Genomic DNA, 20,743 nt, shown 5'->3' with positions numbered 1-20,743 from the left:
CTCAAGTCCTTTTGCATCAGTGATCATATTTGCCCGCACTCTTTTTTGATTTCATGCCTTCGCATCGGGGAGGAATGGCGATGTCAATTATTGACTGGCGCTTATGAGGGAAAGATATCCAGTTGCTTTTGTTTTGCGACTGGGGGAAAGCCCTGTGCTGTCAATCTACAAGGTGGACTTAATCGTTACCTTGGTTTCTCCCTGCATGTATTCTAGTAATCAGAACAAGGACGTGCTCGGTATTGTCGATATTGATTGACGTAGAGCTTGCTGCATAGCCTCCAAGTTTAATGTATATTGCTCTCGGGTCACTTAATCGAGGCTAGTAAATATATTTGGATCCCAGGGCTCAGCATGGCCTGTGGATCTGATATCAAAAGAATATCATTCGAGGCAACAAGCTCAGGACTGTATTGGCAGATCCCATAGTAATATTAATCGATCGTCAACGCAATCAAGCAGGTTCATAAAATGTTACAGGCGCCGCCAGTCTGTCCGCCCTTGTCGGTGGTCGTCATGCCCGCAAGCCTCGCAAGGTCTTCGAATGTCTCCCCGAGTAGCTCCCCCGTCACAGCTGAACACTCGGCATACCTGTCACAGCGGAGCTCTTGGGCGATGCGGTATGTCTTTATCAGATAATGAGTTGATCACTCACGAGCAGTTTCAATGTTACAAAGGCTTACCTCTTGCGGGTAGATAATGTCTCCGTCGTCTTTTCTCAGATCTCTCTTCAGACCAAGCATCATCACAGGAATGCGCTCGCCATGGCCATGTTGGAAATAGCGTATAATATGATTTCGCCACTAATGTGACTCTCGTTAGCCGGTGTGCCATTTCTTTGGATAGGGGATGCCAACCCCTTTGAGTCCTGCAAGGGTCTCTCGATTGGAGATATCGAAAGCTAGAACGACCACATCGGGCTGGAGCGTTGTCCAGTGCTGGTTGGGGCTTGCTGTATCATACATCTCTAGTACGAACTTCTTCTTGGAAAACTGGATATCGTAAATGAAGGGCTGGTCGCCATCACGCAGCAGATCAAAGCTGCTATCGTAGGGGACATTGGGTTGCGATGGAGTTGGCTTCTTGCCACTCTTTAGGCGTCTGTACAATCATCAGTTCGCCTTACACAGCACGGATGGGCTACTTTTATGTCGTCTAAGGCGAATAGCCTCTGACCACTCGATACTGGGGGAGCACATTAGGTCGTACTCACGATAAGAACGTGGATTTCCCACATCCCGAGTCACCCACGAGCAGCAAAGTGACGGTTCTCTCGCTCTCCAGGTCGGTTGCGTGGGCCATAGTACAAGGCTCAGTCTCGGTGAACTTCCTTTAGCCGTACACCATCACGCGTGTTCAAAAAGGTTGATGACGGAAGACGCGGTGACTGACGATTGGGTGAACCCACTGCTTCCAAGAGATCTACACCGATATATAAATCTGCCCCCAGCAGACCAGTCCTATTACCTCACTACACGAACTCATCGTAGAAGAGTATGAAATATATCCCAGCGAATATAATACATGCGATCCTAGAATACCTAGCATCACCAACACAATATTACACACGGCATCAGAGAGCTCGTCAGTGATCAGTCTGAGCTGACAATACGATACCAAAGTTACCCAGTACGAAATGCTCCGCGGACAGCAAAATTTCGATCACCCGGAGATCAACTCTTTCGGACCAAGTGAGCCAATTCTATCACCATTTGCCCTGAAGTGGCATGTGGAAGCAACAGGCGAGACCGTTCTCTCCTAGTCTTCTGCAGCAAGCCCTCAAGCCACCAGTGCGTTTCCTGTGCCAACGCTGCCCACCCACGCCGCGCAAAATGGCAGACCCCAGCGGCGACAAGGAGCGCCCCGACTACACGACCTGGAGCAATTCCAGCCTCATTGATCGGATCACCGAGCTTGAACGTCAACTACACTCGCAGACCACGCAGTATACAGCGCCGACAGCATTGACCGAGGCACTCCGCCCACCTATTTCCACCGACGTCCACGAGCCTGCGATCCCACTCCCGGAAGCCTCGAGTAAAGCTTCTAAGAAGCGCGCACATTCTCCGGAAGCCGATATCAACCACAAGTCCTCGCAAAACCAGGCTGCGAAGGAGGATCGTGGATTTGACCCCTCAAAATACTCCACGCGGTATATCGCGCTGAAATTCGCCTACTTGGGCCAGCGGTATAATGGTCTTGAGCATACAAATGGAAATGCTACACCGCTTCCAACTATCGAAGAGGTGCTGTGGAAAGCATTGCGACGGACTCGTCTTATCTCTCCAGCGACTACTTCGGAGGACGAACCGGATGATACAGAGCCGAGGGTGCTGCGACCTTATTCCATTTACTGGGATGGTTGCGATTACTCAAAAGCGGGGCGAACAGATCGTGGTGTGAGCGCCTTTGGGCAAGTGATTGGAATTAGAGTCCGCAGTGCACGACCCAAGGCAAAGCCGAAACCCTCGGTGGATCAAGACGATGTGATGCAGGTGGAGGAGTCGAGTACAGACAAGGACTGGGACGACGTGGCTGATGAGTTGCCATATATTCAAGTTCTGAACAGGGTGCTCCCAGAGGACATTCGCGTTCTTGCGTGGTGCCCTAACCCGCCGGATGGCTTCGATGCCCGCTTCTCCTGCCGTGAGCGTCGATATCGATACTTCTTCACCCAGCCCGCATTCTCTCCTACCCCTGGCGCACTTGGATTCGAGAATCGTGCAGGAAATGGCAAAGGCCCGCGTGCTGAGTACCGCGAAGGCTGGTTGGACATTGAGGCGATGCGTGAGGCAGCCAAACACTTCGAGGGTGTTCATGATTTCCGCAACTTTTGTAAGCTTGACAGCAGCAAGCAAATCGAAAACTTCCAGCGGATCATCTATCGCTCTGATATCGAGCACGTCGACCCCAGGACTAATCCATTGGGGTATATTGGCCAACCTGGATTCCAGCCAAAAGAGGACTCCACCACGAATGTGGATATGCTATCCTCGGAGCCACCTCTGGCCACCACCCCTCAAGTTTACACATTCACTTTACATGGATCTGCCTTCCTGTGGCACCAGGTTCGACACATGGTAGCCATTCTCTTTCTGGTAGGTCAAGGCCTCGAATCTCCGTCCATCGTTCCTGAACTACTGGACATAGCCAAGAACCCACGAAAACCGACATATGAGATGGCCTCCGATGCCCCCTTGGTTCTGTGGGACTGCATCTTCCCGGATGAGAGCTCTGGCAGCCGACAGGATGCTCTTGACTGGATTTATGCTGGCGACCAACGGCTCAACAAAACCCGCAGTGCTAAAGGTGACAGCAAATGGGGCTTGCGAGGAGTAGTTGATGGGTTGTGGTCAGTTTGGAGACAGCGCAAGATTGATGAGATTTTGGCTGGCGCATTACTGGATTTGAGCGTCAGTCAGGGCGATCAGAGCGCAGTACAGGACATGGACAACTCAACAGGCCCATCGAAAAAGCAGACCCGAGGCGCCAAGATCTGGCATGGGGCTGACGAGGCTCGTGTTGGGGGCAAATACACCCCCATCTTGCAAAAGACGAAACTGGAGTCTGTGGAGGTCCAAAATGCCAAATGGCTTGTAGCAAAGCAACGCAAGATGGCGAGGAACGAAGAGGCGGCCCAAAAGGAAAAGAAGTAACGACGACTGTACCTACTTCATACAGACCATTTCTGGGAGTCAAGGACAGTAGACTCTATCGGTCAATTCGCAAGACCACCCCAGTCATTATATGCTATGTTTTTGCATCATAGAGGCAGCGACGAGAGCCCCTCCATACTTCTTCAAGAATCTCCCGCTTGGGCAGTAGTTGCTGAGAATTGGAAATGAGTTAGCCTAGATAGTATATCATCATAGAAACAACATACAGGAAAGACCACCAAGACGTCAGGCTCTCCCTCGACAATTACGGCCAGGTAAAACCGGACTTCGAAGCCCTTGAAAGCTTCATGAATCACAATGTCTTGAATCTGCGTTGTAGGGATGAATCGGGTTGCGGCAGTGGAGAGATAGGTGGGGGACGACGTAGATGTCTGGATCCCGAAACCTCTGATGACAAGCAGTGACTCCTCTGGGTGGATGATTAGATTACAAAGAAGGGATGACAGGCAAAATATTTGTCTAGCACATACCTGTGTAGCCTCTCCTGAAAACCCCATATATCACCAGGGCGCTAACCACTGTCATGCCCCACGGGTTGTACGTGTCCACTAGACTGAAGACATGAGACCCTAGAGGACTCGACGATATGAACCGACAGCATGTAGTCCAAACATCATTCTCAAATATGTGGCGTCGCAACCGTATAACTCCGACGAAGATCACGCAGCAGAAGAGGAGTGCACGCAGGAGAATCTGGAGGCCGAAGAGGATCTTCGCAGGCGAATTGGAGCGCCGAGGCGCATTGGAAACGGTGAAGCTGACGGTAGTCGGAGAAGGCCGTCGAATACGGAGACGACCGGGCATAATGGGAAGAAGAGGTATAGAAGCCCTCAAAGCGCGAGTCAACCCAAAGAACTCATGCGCTCCACGTCGCTCGGCGAGAGGAGCTCAAACCCGCAACAAATACACGCTAGGCCGGGTTGGGAATAGAGGGACATCTGCAGCTTTCCGGTCACGTGCCATAGAGCTCTTCTGCGTTGACAACGGGTCTGGCTTGTCGGGCACCAACACAACTATCTCGTTCCGTGGTCTGCCAGTATGGGTGACCGTTCACGAAGCCGGTCTCCTCGCCGGCGAGATGACAGCGACCGCAATCCACCAAAGAAGAGCGGGGGCTTTCGATGGAAGGAGAAGCGGCGAGACGAAGATACTCGCGATGGCGACGAGCGCAGACTTGACCGAGGTTACCGAGATCGAGGCGACCGGCCGCGATCGCCACGACGAGATCGTGATTCAGATCGCTATGGGGACAGGCCCAGGGATAATGACCGTGATAGACGACGACGTGACGACCTTGATGCTCCTCGGGAAGAGCGGGAGAAAAAGAAGGAGAAGAGGGCGAAGAAGCCGGCTGTGCCCCAGTCTTCGGAGCCCATGATCGTTGTCAATGTCAACGATCGTCTGGGCACAAAAGCCGCAATCCCCTGCCTAGCCTCTGATCCGATCAGTTCGTGCCCCCATGTGCTTCTGTTGGTGCAGTCTACTAATTGCATTTGCAGAGCTATTCAAGGCCCAAGTGGCAGCTCGTATTGGCCGGGAGCCCCACGAGATCCTTCTCAAGCGTCAAGGCGAACGCCCCTTCAAGGACCAGCTGACATTGGAGGACTACGGAGTGAGCAACGGTGTGCAACTTGACCTGTGAGCTTCAATGCCTCCTCCCCCACGAGTATTCCGACGACCTATACTGACGACTATCCAGGGAAGTTGGAACTGGCGAGTAGGGAAATTCAGTCCTAAACGCAAAAGAAAGCCCCTCAAAATGATCATTTGTGTTCGGCGGGACGGCCTGGTGTTTTGAAAATCAACGGATCCGGAGCATGGGAGCGTTTCTCTCTTATTTTTCTCTCTCTTCGTTTATCTCCTGTTCTGCATGTCTCAATTCGTGATTCCATTCCTCGCACCTGTATCTTACCGGCCAATGGAATGCTGTAATGCAGTTCTGCACTTCGAGGAAGCCTCCTCGGAGTACGTGAGTTGCTGACCATTTCCATTTCCCTGCGCGCCGTTGCCACTTCCGCGCTTCTGCGGGGCCTGCGTGGTCACGGCCCGCGCTAGGCCCGGTGCGGACGCGAGGGGGCCTCAGGCAGCTGCCGGCAGCCAACCCGAGGCCAAGACCCGTTCCACTCTCCAAGAGGCTTTTTTTCTATCGCGGGACTCACACGAGCTTCAATTCTTTTTTTCTGGGCCATTGCCTGGGCTTCTCCTCGACTTCCCCAAGTCCCCGCGATGAGCTAGTCGCTTCACTCTCCACTCTTGACAGTTTTGATTTTCCTCAACGGTTCTCCTCTTAACCGATCTCGCCCCAGATTTTCCGTCCCGCCGCCAAATCCCTCGACTTCTTCCTCCACTTGACCCAACACTCTCCTTCCTTTTCCCCTCCTCTCACCACATCCCTGGCCTATACTACACTCGAACAAACCGCCATCATGGTCCGAAATCTGGTTGTCATCGGGGGTACATCCCACCCGCAGTTGACGGAGACCATTTGCAGCGTGCTGGGCATTCCACCGGCCGAGGTCTTGTTGTCCAAGTTCGCCGTTGGCGAGACCCGCGTTGAGATCCAAGAGTCCGTTCGTGAAAAGGACGTGTACATCATTCAATCCGGCGGTGGCAAGGTCAACGACCACCTGCTTGAACTCCTCATCACCATCTCCGCCTGTAAGACGGCGTCGGCCCGACGAGTGACCGCCGTCCTCCCTCTTTTCCCTTACTCCCGCCAAAGTGATATTCCTTACGACAAAACCGGCGCTCCTCTGGTTAAGTCCTCCGTGGCGAGCCGGCCCAACAATGGCTATACCTTTGAGAGTACCCCTTCAACCCCAGGCCCCGGCAAGCCTGAAGGGCTCGGCCTGATGAATGGCATCGACAACCTACAAAAGAGCCTCGCGAAGGCTCAGATCGAAGACAGCACCGGTAGCCCCGTGAAGCGGCGTCCGGGCAATGGTCTCCCGCGGAACGATACTACCGACTCTCTCAAATCGATGTCGGGAAATGGAGTCGCGGAGGATGCTGCCAGCACGTCATCAGCTTCGAAGATCAACTCCTTCCAGCCCCGTCCTGGGTACAGGCAGTGGGTTGCACAGGCAGGTACTCTGGTGGCTGACCTGCTTACCTGCGCCGGCGCGGATCACATCATCACCATGGATCTGCATGACCCTCAGTACCAGGGATACTTTGATATTCCCGTGGACAACCTCTACGGTCGCCCTCTTTTGAAGACCTACATCCAACGCAATATTCCCAACCACAAGCAGGCCGTCATTGTCAGCCCTGATGCAGGTGGTGCTAAACGTGCAACAGCCATTGCTGACCAGATGGGCATGGAATTTGCCCTTATTCACAAGGTCGGTTTTTTGATTTCTTTTTTTTAATCCCGTTGAGCTGTATCCCTGACAGATCATCTGACGCCCCCTGCAGGAGCGACGCCCCACAAAGATCACAGACCGCCAAAATGCTACCATGATGCTGGTCGGCGACGTTCGCGACCGTATAGCCATTCTGATCGATGACCTGGCTGACACCTCTAACACAATCACGCGGGCGGCGAAATTATTGAAGAAGGAAGGTGCCTCGCAGGTTTACGCTCTTGTCACCCACGGTATCTTGAGCGGCGACGCCATCGAGCGTATCAATGCCAGCTCCCTTGACAAGGTGGTTGTGACCAACAGCGTTGATCAAAACGATCACCTGCGCCGCTGCCCGAAGCTAGAGGTCCTAGAGGTTGGCCACGTTTTCGCTGAGGTGGGTGTTATGCGTTCAATTTAATGCGCCACTCCTTGCTGACCGCTCCAATTTAGGCCATCCGCCGCGTCCATCACGGTGAAAGTATCAGCGTTCTGTTCCAGTATGACTGAATTTCAGAAAGGTGCGCATGAATTTGAACATCAAAAAGATAACCACCAGGCTGGGTTGGTTTCCCAAGTCTGGCATATGAATGAATTTTCTTTGGATCTACTTGGCGTTGTTGATGACGACGTGAAACTGCCCACCGCTATTTCTCCAATATTCCCATTCAATACATTTCAATAGAGTCATGGTCCAAGTAGACTGGGCGTTCGAGAACTTGCCTTGCATTGCTATGATTCCACGTCGCTCTCGTCGTCAGGCTGCTTTCTTTTTTTCCGACTCGCTTGTCCCATTTGGCTTGGACATCTCATATACTCAGTTGCGTACATAGTGGATAATGTCAGCCATGTTTTGGCTCTGACCTTCTGTTTTTGTGCTCAGTCTTCGCCGCAACTCGTCCACCACGGTCGACATTTCTGAAAGGGCCGCTTAGAGACAATGTGAAGCAAAGCAAAGAACACCACGCTTACGAATCAACGCCCTCATGGGCATTGGCTGGGGTGCGCACAATCGACAAAAGTGACGCTTTGGATGGGATATTAGGCCGTGCTGTTAAGTATTCGGCCGGCAACAAGATGGCCGGTCTACAGCATAGTCATGGAGAAACTTTCGGTGCGCTAAATTGCCAGCATTTCGGGCTATATCGTTGGAATGTGTGGACGAAGGGGATTCTCATCTGGTCGATGGATTTGCTCTTCTATGTCACAAGAGATCACGAACTGCCAAACGCCTAAAAATTTGGAAAAGGAATCGAAGACGGGACCATTCATCCTAGCCGGAGAAGGCGGTGCGCTCATTTCAATATTCAACAAACAAGAAACGGACTGGGTACTCGAAACAACGAAAGCGACTAGTGGCGAAAGCAAGATTACCACAGCCATGAGGATAAGTACAGAAAGTGGGCTGGAGAGACGAAGATCATGACATGTTCGGGTCTAGAAGACGGAGATAAAGTTCCCTATTCTCTCCTTCTGGTTCTGTGCAATGCACTCCGAGATCCAGGTAACGTTTCGGATTTCCTGAATGTTGTCAGTTCATGATCTTGAATAGAATTCCATGGAAAAGGAATCTTACCTGCTCCTTCAGCTTCATCCACCCATACACGACCGCCGGGGTAAACTGACGGGTGAACACCACCTTCGACATCTCCATTTCCTTCTGGTAGAAGAGATCCTCAAGGCTCTTGCCATCAGCCGGCCCGCCGCCCATGCCACCAAGGCCGCCGCCCTGACTCAGACCCACAGCGTCAAAGAACGCCTTGTAGTCTGCGACGGCACTGACAGCCAAGGCGACACCCTCGACATCATCGGCACGAGAAAGCATCAGACTGCCTTCGGGGTAAAGCTTGCCAAACTCAGGATACAACTTCCTCCGCTCTTGCTTGGAGAGCTCGGTGCCAAAAGAGTTAAGGGTGATGTTAATGGAGCGGCGGTCAGCCTCGAACTGTAGAATCTCTGACATGACTTCCTGGGTTGGCCCGGCGAAGTCGGAGTGACTGTTAATAAATTTAAAGAAGTCCTCCAGATAGTTCTTGTACAAGGTATTGCGGATGATCTCAATGTTCAGCTCGTCAAGATCGTGGTGGCTCAGACTGCCCTTGAAATACGCGGCAAGTGGAGTTTCAATTAGGACGGAGTTGTACAGCTCTTCAATGTTGGTCGCGACGCACAGCACAGGCAGCGTCTCGAACCATCCAAGCGGGTGGCATCGCTCTAGAAGCTCCCGAGTATCGCGCTCGTGTAGGGTTCCGGTGATGAGCAGGGCAATGTTGTCGATCATGTACCCATATGTGAGGTACTCGAGGAACTTGGCCGTGGAGCCGGTGGATTGTGCGACGAGGTATCGAAATTCCGAGACTAGTTTGTCGGTCATCTTGCCTGCGAGGGCGGAGGTGGAGGGGTTCGGGGGGAGAGAGGCGAGGAAATCGCCATAGGCGGGGCCTAGTTGGAGCTTCACATCTGCGAAAAACACCATTAGCGACAGATATTCTCTATCAAGGCGCTAAAGTTCTGTACCGTCAATGCTCTCGCATTGTGTCAAGTTGGAGTAGTTCTGGCCGGTCAGAAGGCTGTTCCGATACCCCCGGACAATGCCCTCGACGTATCTGATGAAGTCAGCACAGTGAATGAAGCAAGGCTCCCACATCAACACTCACCCGGCATTAACATTGAAGAATAGGCCCTCCATGGTGCTCGGAATGAGAAGATGATTGGGAGGAACCACCTTCGGTGAAGCTCCCTCCCCGTATGCGCGGCGGGTCTTACATAAGCCATAAGCCACATGTGGCTTTCACTTTTGCACTTTTTCTTCCGTTCAAAATTTCTAGATTTCTCCTCAACGGTGCATGTCGACGGTCCACACCTTCTTTTCCGTCCTTCTTTTGCCATTCGACCTGGGCCTTATCGTCCTCTAGCTGAACCTTTATACCAGCTTGCATACCGTGGCCGCCCACCATGTCGCTTTTCATCCTCACCGAGACCAGCGCCGGCTATGCCCTGCTGAAGTCCAAGGACAAGAAGCTCTTCAAGCGGGAGAAGCTCCCTGAGGATGCTACCACCGCGGAGGGTGTTTCCAATCTGTATGTTACAGTTTCTATCCGGCTATAAAACCCAGGCGGGGGAGAGAAATCCACTTCCGGACTGGGCGCAAAATTTTTGTTGCGGTCCAGAGCACTGCTAATACTAGCCGCAGGTTCAAGTTGAAGACTTTCCAGAAGTTTGACAGTGCTGCCGCCGCTGTAGAGGAGGCTGCATCCATCATTGAGGGCAAGGTTACCCCTCGTCTTGCCTCTCTCTTGGACGGAATCAAGGATGAGAAGAAGGTGTCCCTCGCCGTTGCGGACCCTAAGCTCGGTATGTGTAATCGCTTGGCTTGGCCTTTAAGGACTTTGCAGCTGACCGCAAACAGGAAATGCGATTGGCAAGCTGCCCGGCCTCTCCCTCGAGCTGGTCGCCGACTCGACCACCGCTGATGCGTTCCGTGCCATTCGTGAGCACATGACCTCCCTCATTCCCGGCCTGGCTCCCAGTGATATGTCCACTATGTCGCTTGGTCTTTCGCACTCGCTCGCCCGTCACAAGCTCAAGTTCTCCCCCGATAAGATTGATACCATGATTGTTCAGGCCATTGGTCTTTTGGATGACATGGACAAGGAGCTGAACACCTACGCCATGCGTGTGAAGGAATGGTATGGCTGGCACTTCCCCGAGCTGGCCAAAATCCTCAACGACAACATTGCCTATGCAAAGCTTGTCCTCAAGATGGGCATGCGCTCCAACTGGGAGAATGCTGATCTCGCTGAGGTCCTGCCCGAAGAGATTGAGGGCGCCGTCAAGTCCGCTGCGGACCGTTCCATGGGTACCGAGGTCAGTGAGGAGGATTTGGAGAACATCCAGGCCTTGGCCGAGCAGGTTGTGGCTCTCGCCGAGTACCGCACCCAGCTTGCGAGTTACCTGACCTCCCGTATGAACGCCATTGCGCCCAACCTGACTGCTCTCGTTGGCGAGCTTGTTGGTGCCCGCCTCATCGCCCACGCTGGTTCTTTGACCAGCCTGTCCAAGAGCCCCGCCAGTACCCTCCAGATCCTGGGTGCCGAGAAGGCCCTCTTCCGCGCCTTGAAGACCAAGCACGACACTCCCAAGTATGGTCTCATTTACCACGCCTCTCTCATTGGCCAGGCCACTGGTCGCAACAAGGGCAAGATGGCCCGTATCCTTGCCGCCAAGGCCTCGCTGGGTCTCCGCGTGGATGCTCTGGCTGAGTGGGATGACGACGTCACCGAGGAGGACAAGGCCGCGCTCGGAACTGAGGCTCGCTTCAACCTTGAACGCAAGCTTGCTGCCATGGAAGGCAAGCCTATCAAGCCCCGTGGAGTGGCCATTGCTCCCAACGGTGCTGTCCAGCCCCAGAAGTTTGACCTGAAGGAGGCCCGGAAATACAACCCCGACGCCGATGCTCTGGCTTCCGAGGAGCCATCACCTGCCAAGAAGTCCAAGAAGGAGAAGAAGGACAAGAAGGACAAGAAGGACAAGAAACTTGTGCAGGAGGTTGAGGAGGACGAGGAAATGGCGGATGCCGACTCCGATGACGAAGAGCCGCAAGCAAACGGCACCACAGACGCTGAACTGGAGAAACTGGCCGAGAAGGCCGGTCTTAGTGTCAAGCGGTACAAGCGCAAGCTCGAGCGTGGAGAGATTACTTTTGATGCCTCGGGCAACCCGTCATCAATCAGCAAGAAGGATCTGAAGAAGGCCAAGAAGGAAGCCAAGAAGGCCGACAAGGAAGAGGGCAAGAAGCGCAAGCGCTCTGACGACGCTGATGATGGAAAGAAGAAGAAGAAGAAGAGCAAGGGCGAGTAAGCTTGCTTGTGTTCTGTTTTCAAAAGTTTCGTGCAATGTGACGGATGGCTTTCGCGAATCTGTATGATATCACTTTCTTTTTGTGCGGCCTGCTCGCTCGCATGTTGGGGGCATTTCAAGGTTGATCTCCTATTTGATTTTTACTGGCGCAGACGGTGCTTAGGTACAAGGCAGTACAGTTCATCTGAATAATCTGTTTATATTTCAACTTGCTAGTGATGCGTAGTCTGGACTTTTTCGCCAATCGTCAACCTTTTCAATGTTTCGGACTATATCCATCTATGGATGCATATATTGACCAATCTGTAATTAGATGCATGCTGTTTAACAACAGTATGAAGGCAAGCGGTACTTGTTAGCCCTCTGATATTTATATTTCCAACCTCTTGTCATGCAGTAAACCTCACCGACCTTGTTATCAAGCATATACGAAGTCCGAAATTGCCAATTCCCATGCAGAATATCTATACTGAAACCAGGAGGTAGGAACAGCAAAGTACCTCGCCAGAATGCAAGACGCCTCGTACAATAAAGAGTGTAAGATACAAGTTGTCTGAGATCAATTGACTTTAAACCACATTTACAGTCTCACACCGGGACATTTCCCTGCGATTGTGGTAAACGATAGATAGGAGAAATAGCGAGACCGTTCGATTTAAGAAACTCCACCAACTGCAACAATCTACATGTATTCTACATCAAAGCCAGACCGGTATCCACACCGCCCTTTTGGGCGGGCAGAATGAGTAATTTTCCCTCGCTCCAACCTCATCCTCCATCACTTACATACCCAACATCACCGCAAAATGAGGGTAAGACACCTGCTCCAGAAAGACGAGGCCTCTGCTAATCCCAATTCCAAGATCCTTGATCCCCAGGCAGCTGTGCTCACCAATGTCGAGGTGCTAGCCTACCTATCATCAAATCCACCCCGCCGCCCACCAAACCCGCCGCCAAACTCGAATCCAAGGCAATGGGTACCCAGCCCAGACCTACGAGATCATAACACAGTCGTGAAAGAGGTACGCTATCTCTACAGCTCTTCTTCCAGTCCCATCCCTTCCTATCCCTCAGAATCGCTCCATGGCACAGCGCAAGGTTCAAGCACAGGAACCGGCGCTATCATGCACAGAAGCAGACAGCATCACCTCAACACCACTCAGATTTCCACATCAAGGCCACTGACAAATTCACCCATAACCCTCCAGATCCACAACTATGTCTCGCGCATCTCTCCCCACATCCTCAGATACCCACGCCATACCCTGCGCCCATCCTCTTCCGCATCAACAACGCAGGCCGCGATGACCGGCACCATGCGCCCAACGACAACCACCGGCCCAACTACCTCATCTAATATCCCACCTCCCATTCCACCCCCAGAGCCAACTCCTCTGGACCGTGCCCTGCGCGATCTCATTATGAACTTGCAGCCTTACGGCCTCACCAAAGCGGAGGTCGTCATGATCCTCAACCTAGGCGTGGGCCTAACGTCTGCCTCGGCAAGCGCCGCCGACGGCACCGGCGACGGAGAAATGGACGTCGATGAGGAGCACGCCCATGTCAACGGGGTAAACGGCGACAGCAACGGGAATAGCGAGGAGAACGGGGAGGCAGCGGAGGAGGAAGCAGATTGGGGTGCACTAGCGCTATTCGAGTCTGTTGTTGAGGAGCGCGAGGAGCGGATCCGGGACGAGGATGTTCCCGTTGTTTTGCGGATCATCCGCGAGACGCTCGATGAGAATTACGGGAGCTAGCGGGGGTGACATGGATGGCGGGAAAGGATTTGGTTGGAAGTTGTCGCTTTTGTGATATCCCGGGGCTTCAGGCCTCAAATATTTCGTTCGATTTTGGTCTCTTGTAGACTTTGGAGTCTCCACTATGTTTCTCTTGCAGTTCAGCCAAGACATCATGCTTGTAGTGCCGCTGAAAACAGGAATGATCCAATGATCCAATGATCCTTGGAAGATGCAGGATACCTGCTTTCATTGTATGTACAGCAGTCCCACCTGCTGGGCCAGCATCTATCAGGGGTAAGTCTATATTACAGCGCTCAAACGTGGGGAACAACCAAGAACGCCAGTAGGTAGCACGATACAACTTGACGCTCATATCACGCCCTCACAAGAATCAAAACAGTGGTATCAACAGCAACAAAAGCCCCAGAGCAAACAGGAGCGTCGCAATATTTGCATATCTGCCAAGTGCAACACGGACTGTACGAGACGTCAGTCATGCAGGCAGACCTCTCTCTCTCTCTGGACGTGAGATACACTCCAGATGTAGTCCTGATCCAAACCAAACGCCCAAAGCATAAAGCCCTAGCCTAGTAGATGGGCTCTTCCTTCTCCTTGCCGGAGATCAGGGTTCCAAATTGGTTATAGAGGGGCTCATCTGGGTCCTCATTCTCCTTGCCCCAAGGACCCAGATTGTCATCGAAGAGATCGCGTTCCTGGCCCTCGCACACTTCTGCCAAGGTGAGCCAGTTCGAATCCCCGGTCCAGACTCCGCCCCGGCCACCGCGCATGTCCCACCATTCCTGGCCACCAAGGAGCGAGGATTGTGCGGCATCGAATCCATGCGAGCCACGGACATATTTGCGTGCGAGAGCACGCGCCCATGGGAAGTACCACATGTTTTCCCACCAGCCGTTGCGAAGTTTGGGATCACCGTTCATGTGTGCCATCACCGGCACGGAGGCAGAGTATGGGTTTGTCATCAGAGGGAGGTTATGCCACGAACGCTCACTGGGATGGGGCAGCTTGTCGAGGGTGGCATTCCACACTGGCCGAGTTGTGTTTTCTAAACCAAAGTGAGTCTGATTGAATGGGTTTGGCAGGGCCGCGATGTCGGTTGGGAGAAGCAGTCGTGTCTCGCGAGGAACATGAAATGACCCCTGCATGTTCGCCGCATGGGTGTAATTGCCGAACTCGATCCACCCGACGTCGTCGCGGGACATGACCTGGTTGAAGAACAGCTGTGATTCGTAGTCGACGCCAATGCCATACTCGTAGCGGTGCCCCGTTTCAAGTCGAAGGCTGATCCCCGAGATATTGATGGCGTCCGATATGCCGACGAACCGGTAGAGCCACTCCCTGGCGGCACTAGTCGTGCGACGGCGCTCCAGCTCTCTCACGACTTCTTGTCGTCCAAACATTTGGGTAAGAGCCTGGTAATCCCCGTGCTTCCTATGTTGCTGCTCGAGAAGCCGCAACGCTTCGTCATAGATGAGTCTAAGATCGGCGGCCTGCCCAATCACTGCCCCGGGATTTAACCACCGTGGTCGATTCAAATGTCCATCCGGGTCGATATCCGTCTTCCAACCATACACATCCGGAGGCAGAGACGACTGCGGGACAGAGACGCAACCCGCGTCACTCTCTAAGCCACTGTAGCATTTCTTGCTGGCACCAAACAGAACTCGCTGCGAGTACTTCTGCACCATCTCGGGTGGTGATCCTGGGGTTGGCCCCTCCACAGCGACCAAGCCATATTTCTTCAACAACTTCTGGTTGTTCTTGCGCACAATCTCCTGGTACCGTTTGACGAGGACGTGCGGAGGCAGCTGGAAGAAAACGTCTTCGGAATCAACCAGCAGCACGATATCCCGATCCTTGACAATTTTGCTATCTTTGAGGTAATCGCGCGTGCGCTTGATCCGATCCACCACGCGCTCGAACTCAGTTGCGCCCGGGGTTTCGTAGTCGTAGCCGATCAAGGTAGGGGGCGGGTATCCGAGAATCATGGACGACGTGATGGTGCGGCAGGTGCCGCGGGTACCCTTCTGGGTGGGGATCAGAACATGGAGGAAAGGATTGGGCTTTTCCAGGTCGTGAGGAAGGGTATCGTGGATGGTGATATCTGACCGTTGCGGAAGAACGACCTGCGCATCTTCCGGGCGCTCAGGGAACGGGTGACGAGAAGGGAACTTGGTCCAGAAATCAGGCTGGGCTTGCTGCTTCAGACACGCGAACCGTTAGCACTGACTGATTTCTCCATGGCCCCATGTTCATCGAACACAGCGATGGAGGCATTCCCATCCAGACACGCGTTGGGAGACATCACTCACCCTTGACGAGAAAGATAGCATATACAGACAGAGGAAGAAGCCAATGGCGGAGATAGCAGCCAGTCGGGTCTTCTGCGTGCGCGGCCGCTGGCGATAGAGCTGCCACAGTAGAGTGGTGACGGTTGTCTTGGCCTCCTCGAACAGCGGCAATGGCGGGCTGAAGGAGGCCATCGTGACCGGGACTTCCTCAGAATTAGATTGCGGGGGGAAGATGGAACATATCGCTGCAGAACCTTGCGTTAACCCTGCACCGGATAGTTTCAGGTATTTAACCAGGGCCACGCGGGACGTACGCAATCGATGAGGTGGAGATGACCGTACGACGGGTCCAGGAGTGATCGGCGCCAACGCTTGCGGCAGAATTGTGCATCCAACCAAAACCAATTTACATGCAACGACGGGGTGTCTACTAATGCACATGCGAGAGCGTTCCCGGAAAGATCCCAAGCTTCTACCATCTACTCCAGGTAGATTTCCTCCTTCAGCCGCTGCAGATTGCGGAACAAGCCACCGCCCGATCCACCACTATCGACATCGCGTTTTTCTGATCGCGACTTGGGTCCGCGTTGGTTCTGCTCGGCCATGGCTTGCTGATGATCCAGGTTCCGGCGTCGCTCGTCCACGATCCTCGCCAAGCTGTCCACAAACCGTTGACGCGCCTTCTCCTCCGCGGATCCCTTCCATACAGTTGACAGCGTTCGCAGGGCCTCCACGCGGCGGGTTGCTGCATCCAAGCCAACGCGACCACCGCCGTCGCTCTCAAGCAGCTCGGCGATCTCTGTCCGTAGTTTCCTCATGGTCTCCTGGCCCTTATCTTCCTGCTCGCCGCCCACCACGCCAATATCCGGACCGGAGACTGAGATGAAGGACGAGGAAAAGGAGATCTCTGATGGGGGCAGGGGCCATTCCATTGCATCACCGAAAGTTTGGACCACGTCCTCCAATCGTGATCGAACTTGATTGAGGGTGCGCAGATTGGTGATGTACTCGGGATCGGCCGTACCAGCTACGCCTTTCTCTTCCTCTTCAATAGTCTCCGCCGCCTCCTCTTCCTCCTTCGTAGATGTAAGGTCCTCGATGAACTCTTGGTTCAGCACCGTCTTGCGAGAGGTGGCAGCAGCACTGGACTTTGACTCGGCCTCTGGCACGAACTTCGCAATGTCCTCGCTCAGGACTTCCGTCAGGGTCTCGGACAGTCCAATTGTCTCTCCGCGGAGCACTTCCACCTCGTAGGCCAGCCGCCCGCCACTTCGAAGGATCTCGTCGCTGAGCTGGGAGAGTGTGCTAGAGAGGCGGACATTCTGGGCGTTGATCTGCGAAAGCAACGACTGGACCTGGGCAGATAATTCGGTCAAAGGCACGGAGCCCGGTGCTCGTGAGGCATTGGGTTGCGACGCCGCTACGGTCAGGGGCGAGAGCGATTCATTGAGGAAGTCCGCCGGGTCAAAATTCGGGTCGGCGAAGTTGGGTGTCGTGTCGGGTTGCGGGTTGGGGGGTTTGGTGCCAGCTCGTGCGGTTGAGCTGTAGCTGGCTGCGGAGGCCATAGATTGATCGGGCGGGAGGTTGTGCTGAGAATGTAGAAATTGCAGGTTTCTCAAAGACCTCACCTGTAGAAGAGAAATGAATAATGGGTCTGATGCACGGATTCAATAGTGTATAGGTTTATCTCGGCATCTCCATCCTCCACGCCCACCTGGGGCTTCACCGCCTTGGTACGTATACATGTGCGAGTCGAGTTGTTCGTGAGGGGCCACCAGGGTTGAATCTCAGTGGTCGCGCCAGATGAAATTCCATGCTGAAATGGGGCTCATTGCCACTCACAAATCAACATACAATCACCCCGCATCTAGATTACCAAAATAGAAGGTACCGAATCATGATAATCGTAGAGGTTGATTGAGATTACGTTAACAAGGAATTCAGCTATATCAAGAGAGAAAAAGACAAAAAAAAAACTCAAAGTTAAACAAAGACATAAGCCTCACTCGGCTAACTGAGCAAAAGAAGGTGGGTATCGTCATAGGTCCAATCGCATCCAGCCATAATAACAAAATATAGAAACCCGATGTGCAACACCGGCAGACAAGAGCCCCTCTCGCAGCCAACAGAGACACCGGGAAACGGCATAAATTAAACATCGAAAAGAAATATCATAGCTTCATGGGAACGAAGGCTGAGCGGGCCTTACGATCGTGCGGCACGAAAGCAGGTAATGCAGCTAGATGTCCTCGACAACGCGAGCGTTCATAGCCCGCTGGAAGCCGTCATCCACACTGCCAGCCTGGGCTCCGCCGTAGCTGCTCGGGCCCTCGCCGGCGTTATCGGCAGCAGCTAGTTGCTGCTGCACAGTTTGGTTCATTGCAGGCAAGAAGATGACCTTGCTGTTAGCGGTCTTGGCCATGGACTGCATGGCCTCGAGGTAGCGAATCTGCATGGCGGGAGCAGATGAAAGGATATCGGCAGCCTGGAGATGGGTTAACTCACGATACTAACGCAAATGAGGAAATATGTGAGGATTTTACCTGACGCATCAGTTTGGCCGACTCGACCTCGGCGCGGGCGGCGATAACCTTGCTCTCGCCAATCCGCTTGGACTGGGCAGCCATGGAGAGCGAGTCCTGCAGGTCGCTGCTGAAGATGATATCCTTGATGAGCATCGACTCAACCTGGACCCCCCAGCCCGCAGCAACCTCCTCGATAATCTCGGATGTGGACTGCGCGATCTCCTCGCGGCGCTCGATGACATCCTGGAGCACGCGAGCACCAATCACATGGCGCAAAGTGGTTTGGGTACGCTCCACGAGCGCTTGCTTCACGTTGGAGATGCCAAAGGCAGCCTTGTGGGGCGAGGTGACCTGATAGTAGATGACGGAGGTGAGGTTGAGGGTGACGTTGTCCTTGGTCATGCAGACCTGGCGCGGCACCTCGACGATCTGTATCTTGACATCGACGGTGGTCAAGTGCTCGCTCAGCGGGTTGACCTTGACCAGACCGGGGTCGACCGACCGCTCGAAGCTACAGGCTGATATCAGTGGAGGAGTACGGGGAGATGCGCTGCAGTGGGTGGCACCAACCGTCCAAATCGCGAGACCAGACCGACCTGGCCCTGATCAACAGGCTTGAAGGGATTGGGGCAGCAGACGCAGCAAGGAATGGCACCGCAGAAACCGACGCATTCACCGAGACCGTGGACTGTAGCGACGAAAAGAGATGGTTAGAGTCGATGCGACCAGAATCTAGGTATGAAGCATGGAGTTCCGGGATGGACTGACTCAGTCGCGCGTACCAACTGTGCGCGTCGGAATTATCTTCCTCGTGCTGGATCGTCGAAGCATATCGCGGCTGCAGATCCGCCAGGCGAGCGGGCTGGACCTTGACAAGGCCACGGTCTGGGCGACCAAGTTGCTGGGGCTCTTGAACAGGCGCCTTCGAGCTGCTTGTACCGTTGACAGACATTGTGGAGTGTGGGGAGATGAGTGACAGAGGGTAAAGGGAGATCGATGATGAAAGGTCAAGGGATTGCCACGGAAAGAGAGAACGGGCGGGAGCAAGGTTTAAGTAACGTCGGCCTCCTACATACTCATCCGACGCCCTACATCCTCCACTCTTCACACTTCTACTCGACGATACATAACGGACACTTGCAGGCACTTCCCGATGCGCCTTGGCCCAGTCTTCTCCGCAGTGGAGCCCACACGCTGATTCGCCGGGCATCGCAAGGCTAGACGGGCGAAGTAAATGCTCTCTAAGCCTCTCCATGGCTGAGCTCTTTCCTCGGACCCAAGCTCCACGATCCGATAATCCACTGCTCTGCGTGCCCAGAGATTAGTCCGACCAAGATCGGCCTCGTGAGGCCTCTGCTCCGAAGAACCATCCCGATGCTTGGTATATCCCGGTCGCGCGGTGCACCCTCTGTCGAAGACCCTGTATGGAATACCGGGGAGCGGGATCGAAGATGCGGTTCGGACACCCCGAAATATGTGCGATTGCATCGGTAGCTGAGAGATGAGCCGAGGGAGGGGGAGCGTAGGATTAAATGCCTGGATGGTCAGGTAATGCTTCCATGCCCATTCCTGGACTGTTCGAAGGAAACTGTTGTATCGGCATGCAAGACCGCCAAGCAGCATTCCTGGGCCATCGTCATGCCACACACACGCGAGGCCCACACTTTTCCAGATGTTTTCTAGCCTTTGCCTGTCGACCCTGCATTGGTAGCGGCCGCTAGTTATGACTGGACCAAACTCTCCGATCACCAAAACAACGCATTTTCGGGCAAGGCGGACTCTCAAGGTCTGAGATATCATGATAATACGAGAGAGATATGTACTTGGGGACCCTGCGCCCCGATATCGTGTCAGCCGCGCGCACTGCTAGGCGCGCCGAGCATCCGAGTATACGAGGTCCTCTGGGCGAAGGTGATCTCGCCACCGAGCAGCGCTAGGACCTTGCTAGTCCATCACGCACCAATGCCCATCGCCAACGATGGAGTTTCTGCTCGCTCTGACGTAAAGAGTGCATCCGAGGGTGCGCTAGTGAACTAGTCCATATAGTGTTGACGGGAAACACGGCCCCCAGTCGGAGTGAAACCGCGGGTTGGGTTGGGGCAGTGTCAGGTAGGGTCCATACCCGAGGCCAAGCGGCAAGTTCGGAATTGTTGTGGTGACTTGCACTCGATGACTTGGAGAAGATGGGCATATAGTTGGATTGAGTTTAACCCTTGCTAACCAACAAGACTGGATATGGAATCCGGGCAGGAATGGGCCGGTACATAATCCTATTAGTTGCCCCTATTT

At 53.7% G+C, this 20,743-nt stretch overlaps 11 protein-coding genes across 11 annotated transcripts; 5 read left to right on the top strand and 6 right to left on the bottom strand.

Moving 5' to 3' along the window:
• Positions 1 to 464: 464 nt before the first annotated feature.
• Positions 465 to 1,302, bottom strand: N7459_008516 (uncharacterized protein; the record flags this gene model as incomplete). Its single annotated transcript, XM_056947684.1, has 4 exons — positions 465 to 626; positions 684 to 803; positions 858 to 1,101; positions 1,214 to 1,302. The coding sequence occupies 4 exons, from the start codon at positions 1,300 to 1,302 to the stop codon at positions 465 to 467; spliced, it is 615 nt and encodes a 204-aa protein (XP_056797194.1).
• Positions 1,303 to 1,832: 530 nt separating this feature from the next.
• On the top strand, positions 1,833 to 3,656 carry N7459_008515 (pseudouridine synthase DEG1; the record flags this gene model as incomplete). The annotated part of the gene is made up of 1 exon (XM_056947683.1): positions 1,833 to 3,656. The coding sequence occupies one exon, from the start codon at positions 1,833 to 1,835 to the stop codon at positions 3,654 to 3,656; it is 1,824 nt and encodes a 607-aa protein (XP_056797193.1).
• A 94-nt stretch (positions 3,657 to 3,750) lies between these two features.
• Positions 3,751 to 4,481, bottom strand: N7459_008514 (PIG-H family GPI synthesis protein; the record flags this gene model as incomplete). Its single annotated transcript, XM_056947682.1, has 3 exons — positions 3,751 to 3,828; positions 3,884 to 4,086; positions 4,148 to 4,481. The coding sequence occupies 3 exons, from the start codon at positions 4,479 to 4,481 to the stop codon at positions 3,751 to 3,753; spliced, it is 615 nt and encodes a 204-aa protein (XP_056797192.1).
• A 234-nt stretch (positions 4,482 to 4,715) lies between these two features.
• On the top strand, positions 4,716 to 5,398 carry N7459_008513 (ubiquitin-like protein HUB1; the record flags this gene model as incomplete). Its single annotated transcript, XM_056947681.1, has 3 exons — positions 4,716 to 5,124; positions 5,177 to 5,315; positions 5,377 to 5,398. 3 exons carry the CDS (start codon positions 4,716 to 4,718, stop codon positions 5,396 to 5,398), a joined length of 570 nt encoding a protein of 189 aa, XP_056797191.1.
• A 705-nt stretch (positions 5,399 to 6,103) lies between these two features.
• On the top strand, positions 6,104 to 7,531 carry N7459_008512 (ribose phosphate diphosphokinase subunit PRS5; the record flags this gene model as incomplete). Its single annotated transcript, XM_056947680.1, has 3 exons — positions 6,104 to 7,021; positions 7,095 to 7,418; positions 7,475 to 7,531. 3 exons carry the CDS (start codon positions 6,104 to 6,106, stop codon positions 7,529 to 7,531), a joined length of 1,299 nt encoding a protein of 432 aa, XP_056797190.1.
• Positions 7,532 to 8,458: 927 nt separating this feature from the next.
• On the bottom strand, positions 8,459 to 9,710 carry N7459_008511 (H(+)-transporting V0 sector ATPase subunit d; the record flags this gene model as incomplete). The annotated part of the gene is made up of 4 exons (XM_056947679.1): positions 8,459 to 8,542; positions 8,598 to 9,481; positions 9,539 to 9,627; positions 9,679 to 9,710. 4 exons carry the CDS (start codon positions 9,708 to 9,710, stop codon positions 8,459 to 8,461), a joined length of 1,089 nt encoding a protein of 362 aa, XP_056797189.1.
• Positions 9,711 to 9,976: 266 nt separating this feature from the next.
• On the top strand, positions 9,977 to 11,881 carry nop58 (RNA-processing protein NOP58; the record flags this gene model as incomplete). Its single annotated transcript, XM_056947678.1, has 3 exons — positions 9,977 to 10,101; positions 10,215 to 10,375; positions 10,431 to 11,881. 3 exons carry the CDS (start codon positions 9,977 to 9,979, stop codon positions 11,879 to 11,881), a joined length of 1,737 nt encoding a protein of 578 aa, XP_056797188.1.
• An 806-nt stretch (positions 11,882 to 12,687) lies between these two features.
• Positions 12,688 to 13,638, top strand: N7459_008509 (uncharacterized protein; the record flags this gene model as incomplete). The annotated part of the gene is made up of 1 exon (XM_056947677.1): positions 12,688 to 13,638. The coding sequence occupies one exon, from the start codon at positions 12,688 to 12,690 to the stop codon at positions 13,636 to 13,638; it is 951 nt and encodes a 316-aa protein (XP_056797187.1).
• A 569-nt stretch (positions 13,639 to 14,207) lies between these two features.
• Positions 14,208 to 16,121, bottom strand: N7459_008508 (glycosyltransferase domain-containing protein; the record flags this gene model as incomplete). Its single annotated transcript, XM_056947676.1, has 2 exons — positions 14,208 to 15,839; positions 15,951 to 16,121. The coding sequence occupies 2 exons, from the start codon at positions 16,119 to 16,121 to the stop codon at positions 14,208 to 14,210; spliced, it is 1,803 nt and encodes a 600-aa protein (XP_056797186.1).
• Positions 16,122 to 16,408: 287 nt separating this feature from the next.
• Positions 16,409 to 17,494, bottom strand: N7459_008507 (uncharacterized protein; the record flags this gene model as incomplete). The annotated part of the gene is made up of 1 exon (XM_056947675.1): positions 16,409 to 17,494. The coding sequence occupies one exon, from the start codon at positions 17,492 to 17,494 to the stop codon at positions 16,409 to 16,411; it is 1,086 nt and encodes a 361-aa protein (XP_056797185.1).
• A 674-nt stretch (positions 17,495 to 18,168) lies between these two features.
• On the bottom strand, positions 18,169 to 19,406 carry N7459_008506 (slipin family protein; the record flags this gene model as incomplete). Its single annotated transcript, XM_056947674.1, has 4 exons — positions 18,169 to 18,414; positions 18,473 to 18,965; positions 19,025 to 19,142; positions 19,223 to 19,406. The coding sequence occupies 4 exons, from the start codon at positions 19,404 to 19,406 to the stop codon at positions 18,169 to 18,171; spliced, it is 1,041 nt and encodes a 346-aa protein (XP_056797184.1).
• Positions 19,407 to 20,743: the final 1,337 nt, after the last annotated feature.

This window comes from Penicillium hispanicum (genome assembly GCF_028827665.1).
Source record: "Penicillium hispanicum strain IBT 35686 chromosome Unknown utg000007l_segment0_segment0, whole genome shotgun sequence".
NCBI classification, from domain to species: domain Eukaryota; kingdom Fungi; phylum Ascomycota; class Eurotiomycetes; order Eurotiales; family Aspergillaceae; genus Penicillium; species Penicillium hispanicum.
The sequence above is the reverse complement of the archived record's forward strand: the minus strand, read 5'-3'. Positions and strand labels throughout refer to the sequence as shown.